General features: G+C 40.1%; 1 protein-coding gene across 3 annotated transcripts in view; it reads right to left on the bottom strand.

Moving 5' to 3' along the window:
* NEK9 (NIMA related kinase 9) overlaps positions 1 to 5,852 on the bottom strand; it is a 51,755-nt gene that overhangs the window by 31,793 nt on the left and 14,110 nt on the right. For all 3 annotated transcript variants that reach the window (XM_023511547.1, XM_003786919.1, XM_023511548.1), the window contains exons 7-8: positions 1,099 to 1,209; positions 213 to 277 (exon numbers count right to left, since the gene is read on the bottom strand). In XM_023511547.1, coding sequence (XP_023367315.1) covers positions 213 to 277; positions 1,099 to 1,209 — 176 coding nt within the window. The remainder of the gene's footprint in view (positions 1 to 212; positions 278 to 1,098; positions 1,210 to 5,852) is intronic.

Consider the following 5,852-nt stretch of genomic DNA (forward strand, 5'->3'; position numbering starts at 1 on the left):
CCCAAGAGTTTGAGGTTGCTGTGAGCTATGATGATGCCACGGCAATTTACCTAGGGTGACAGAGTGGGACTCTGTCTCAAAAGAAAAAAGTAAGAAAATAGCACTTAAGCGTCCAACTCAGAAAGCATCACTCTTTCTTATGATCCTCTGATATGGCCTCTCATGGTCAACCAAGTCAGGAAAGACAACAGAGTGACTTCTTGGTACTTTACCTCCTACGTTTCCTGAGAAGGGGGCGATCTAGAAGCTCATCTGCAGTGGGTCTCTGCTCAGGATCCTAAAAAGTAAAAATCAAGTTAGTTTTCACTAATGTGAATGTGTATATGGGATCTAAAGAGCATTTTTACTTCTTGTAGAAGGCTGTAAGATAATTAATGAAAACCACAGTGTATTATCCTTTTGTTTCAAAAATCATAACTTCTCATGTCATACTCCACGTTTCATGCTTCTCACCTCAGTATCATCAACACTTACACATGAAAGATGTTTACAATGTACCTTCCTCACTATTCAATTAGGTCAGTGGCTCTAAAACCTCAGTATATAGTATAGAAGAAATACCTGGGAAGCTTGTTACAAATAAAGAGTTCCTGGCTTTATCCACAGAGATTCTGATCTAGCTGGTCTTGGGTGGAGCTCAAGAAATCTTCTTTTACTTAAAAAACTCCCTCACTCCTTGGTAATTCTGAAGTCAATGGTTCATAGACCTTATTTTGAATAATACCAGAACTACATAGCAAAGGAACTATGAGATATGAGAAATATATATTAATATATTCTCTATATTAAGAATTCTAAATCATCTTTGCCCATAGTTTCATAAAAATCAATATTTAGAAATTAATCTTGGTTATAAAATGGAGCACAATTTAAATGGCAAAATTATTTCACAAATTACTATTTATAAAGTAAGAATTTATTCACTGTAGCACAAAACTATCGTGAATTACCAATGCCTATTCTGGGTACAGCCACAAATACATCCTACCCCAGGGAAGTGAATGTGGTTTTATATAATTTATTTTGATGCCATATCCCAAACATGGAGGCTAGAAGTGGAAATATGAAACTGAAATGAATAAATATGTCAATACCTACCTGGTCAAGGCATGCGTGGACCATCTGGATCAATTCCAAAGAGTACTGGCTAGAATCAACTTCCATGGCTCGGATTCCTTGCACAATCTTCACACACAGGTTGAGTGGATTCTATGAGAAAATGATGACTGCATTGTTCCTGGTTATATAAAAATTATGTTATAATCTACCAGGAGGAGTTCTGAGATGTCTGTGACCATTATTTAAAGAACTGGCAATAGGTCTACATTAGCTATGATTTCTTTTATAACTCTTAGTAAAAAATAAAACAAAACACACATTAGTATGCATTAGCAAGAAATGGTTAGAGATGCATTGCTGTTATCAGATGGAATAAAACCAACTGATCAACATAAAAGATTAAATCTATAAATGTGTGGCCAATATCAAATTACTCAGAGTACATTATAATCTAACCCTTCAACTGAACCCCATGAAAAAGAAAAGCAAGACTGCTTTTTCAGCTTCAAGTACCTCACTTGCCTCCTAATTTGGATAGTAATGACTTATACAGGAAATACCCTACTATTATAGTACTACCACCACCACCTTATTGAGAGACCACCATAAACTAGACAGGCACATTACATATACGATCTTTTTCATTTTCAGAAATACCATCTAAGGTTATTGTCACTGTCAATTTGTACACGAGAAAAACTGGCTTAAAAGATGTAACTTGCCCCAAATCACACAGGTAATAAAAATGAAGCCATATTGCAACTAAAATCTGACTCCAAAAGTCATTTTTCTTCCACCATAAATTTTTTTTTTTTTTTTGAGACAGAATCCCACTGTTGCCCAGGCTAGAGTGTCATGGTGTCATAGCTCACGGCAATTGCAGGCTTGAGCAATCCTTCTGCCTCAGCTTTCTGAGTAGCTAGGACTATAGGCATGTGCCACCATGTCTGGCTAGTTTTTCTAGTACAGACAGGGTCTTGCTCTTGCTCAGGCTGGTCTCGAATTCCTGAGCTCAAGCAATCCACTTGCCTTGGCCTCTCAGAGTGCTGGGAATATAGGCACAAGCCACTGTGCCCAGCCTCTTCCACTATATTATTTTGGAGAATTAGATGATATACCAAACCAAACTTCAGGATTTAGAAAAACAAATGGGAATTATGGGGAGTAAGATGCCTGATGAGAGACATCACTTGCTGGACTGACCCAGAATAAAGGAAGGGTTTCAGTAAAAGCAGAGGGGAAAAGGGATACAGCTCAGATGTAGGTCATAGAAGTGCGAACCTTGTGGAGAAAAATTGTGAAGCAGAGAAGGAAGAAGATAAAGGGGAAAAAAAAGAATCAAACCCAGAGAGGCTCAGGTCCCAGTGAAAGAGTAAAGGGGGATTCTATCTCCCACACTCCTATGGTGATCAGTGGGCTACCAAATTACTTGGAAGCTTTCCTACTCCTATGAGCCCAAACACTATAGCAACCATGGAATTGTGGGGAGAATTTGTGTGATCACAGAGCTTAGACATTCCAAGTGGGGCTCCCCTAGAGGCTACAGAGCCAGATCTCTTCCCTTCAAACTCTTATCCTTCCCTGGCCCTTCCTCATCTACTGTAACCAGGAGAGCAATTTGAGCAAAGAATCTGGCAAGTGACCATCTCTCCCCAGCTGTGTCCTCCAGTCTGAGGTTTCCACAGAGGGTAAGGCCTATGCCTTTCTCTGTGGATCTGGGGTGCCTGATCTAGGAGCTTCCTGCCTGCCAGCATTTTTTGGAGATGCATGTCTTTGGATTAGACATGCAGGCCAGATCCCATTCCCCCAAGATTCAAGTGGGTTGCTGGAAGACACAAAGGGGAGGTTTGAGAGCTGAACTAGGGAGGTGAGGGGGGCCATGTAGGTGGAACTGATGAGAGAATACTGTGGGGATCTGAAACATGATGATCTGGCATACTGCCCATCCCCCACAGGAAAGCTGCAAGGCCTGGCAGGGAAGCCTCCAGCCCACAGGGTCATAGTAATTAAGAGGTGTGTGCAGGCACCTGGGCTGTTGGGAAATTGTGGCCCCCTTCCTTGTCTGGAGAGCCTGTCTTGACCCTGCTCCCAGAAGCTTCCCTTAGTTGCTGGTAAAAACAACCTCTGAACCTGGCCAAGGTTTTGCAAAGACTTTCAGGCTCACACAACCTAACCATGGCCTACCTTCACCCACCTCTGCTGTGGTAGGATCAATCAACCCCCTGGGAGCTACAGCTCAAAGCCTGGTGCATTCAAGTGCTCCACTTGAGGGACTAAACTATAATTTATCACAGACATAAAAGAACATCTTGCTCCATGAAGTAGAAGAGAAGAGGAGAGAGAGGGCTGGGGAGAGGGGATATGGGAGAGGAAACGGTACTCGGGGGACCTCACCTAATGTGCATGAGGCAATGGTACATTTCAAAACTATTAAGAAATGAGTATAATTGTGATGGATGTGTTACTTGGTTCAATGTAAACATTTCACATTGTATATTGAAGCAGTACCCTGAACCCCATAAATGCATCAATGTACAAAGTTATGATTTAATAAAAAATAATTATAAAAGCTTAAAAAAAAAAAGAACATCTTGGCATCTTGGCAGGCGGCTCTTTCCTGCAAGCATCAACCATCAACAGGGAGAATAACTCTATATTGCTCATTACACCATCTACTAACTCAATGAAACAAGGTGGGGCTGATTCTTACAAGGATCACTTATCCCCAGAGATTAAGCTGGGGTCCCAATATAATTCACAGTGCTATAAGAGGTGAGGACAACAGGATAGAGGCAACCTGAGGGGATATTACTTTTTAGAAGAGAAATGAAAGTTACAAGCAGGCTTGGTGCCCATAGCTCAGTGGTTAGGGCACCAGCCACATACACTGGGGCTGGTGGGTTCCAACCTGGCCCGGGCCTGCTAAACAACAATGACAAACTACAACAAAAAAATAGCCGAAGGTTGTGCTGGGTGCCTGTAGTCCCAGCTACTTGGGAGGTTAAAGCAAGAGAATAGCTTAAGCCCAAGAGTTTGAGGTTGCTGTGAGCTGTGACACCATGGCACTCCATCAAGGGCAACATAGTAAGACTCTGTTTCCCAAAAAAAAAAAAAAAAATATATATATATATATATAAAAAGGATTAACAAAACAAAAAGTTGGTTCTTTCAAAAGATAAACAAAATCAACAGACCTCTTGCTAGTTTAACCAACAACAAAAGAAAAAGGACTAAAATAAGCTCAATCAGAAGTGAAAATGGTGCCACTACAAGTGATAATGCAGAAATACAAAACATCAGCCATAAATACTATATAAATTTCTACTCACATAAACTAGAAAATGTAGAGGAAATAATTGAGTCAGTAATAAAACACCTCCCAGCAAGATTAAAAAAAAAAGCCCTGGACCAGATAGATTTACAGCTGAATTCTATCAGACCTACAAAGAAGACCAAGTACCTATAAAATAAATTATTCCATAATATTGAGAAGGAATCCTCCTCAATTCATCCTATGAAGCTTGGACCACCTTGATACCAAAGACAGGGAAGGATACAACAAAAAAAGAAAACCACAGACCAATATCCCTTATGAGTACAGATGCAAAAATCCTCAATAAAATTCAATAGCATATCAATAAAAAAAACAATAATCTACCAGGATCAAGTAGACTCCATCCCAGTCATACAAGAATAACTTATACATAAATCAATAAAGATGATTCACCACATAAACAGAAGCAAAAACAAAGACCATATGATCATCTCAATAAATAGAGAAAAAGCATCTGACAAAATCCAGCACCCTTTCATGATAAAATGCCTCAACAAATTAAGCACAGAAGGAACAGATCTCACAATTATAAAAGCCATATGAGACAAACACACAGGCAACTTCATACTTAATGGGTAAAAGTTAAAATAATAATAACTGGAAGAAGACAAGAATGCCTATGGTCAGCACTTCTATTCAACTTAGCGCTGGCAGTCCTAGCCAGAGCAATTGGCAAGAGAAGAATAGTAAGGGTATACAAATTGGGAAAGAGGAGGTCAAACTATTACTCTTTGCTGATGTTATGATCTTGTATTTAGAAAATCCCAAAGATTCCACCAAGAGTCCCCTGGAATTGATAAATTCAGCAAAGTCTCAGGATATGAAAAATCAAGTTATACTAATCAGTAGCATTTCTATATACTAATAAAAGTGAAGCTGAGGTCAAATCAGAGACATACTACCATTCACAATAGCTGCAAAGAAATAAAATCCCTGGGAATAAATATACTTAACCAAGAAGGTGAAAAGTCTCTAAAGGGAAAACTAGGAAACTCTGAGGAAAGAAATCGCAGAGGATACAAACAAATGGGAAAACATATCAGTCTCACAGCTAGGCAGAATCAACATTGGTTTTTGTTTTTGAGACAGTCTCTCTCCATGGACCGGGGTTGAGTGACATGGTGTCATAGCTCACAACAACCTTAACCTCTTGGGCTCAAGTTATCCTCCTGCCTCAGCCTCCCAAGTAGGTGGGACTACAGGCACCTGCAAATGCCTGGCTAGTTTTTCTCAGGCTGGTCTTGAACTTTTGAGCTCAAGTGATCCACTCACTTTGGCCTCTCAGAGTGCTAGGATTACAGGAGTGAGCTACCATGCCCAGCCAATAGAATCAACATTGTTAAAATGTCCATACTAGGCAAATGCAGTCCCCATCAAATTACCTAAGTCACACTTCACAGATCAAGAAAAAATAATTTGGCTCGGCGCCTATAGCTCAACCGGCTAAGGCGCCAGCCAC

This window comes from Otolemur garnettii, unplaced genomic scaffold, assembly GCF_000181295.1.
Source record: "Otolemur garnettii isolate 467f Iridium unplaced genomic scaffold, OtoGar3 scaffold00020, whole genome shotgun sequence".
Lineage (NCBI taxonomy): Eukaryota > Metazoa > Chordata > Mammalia > Primates > Galagidae > Otolemur > Otolemur garnettii.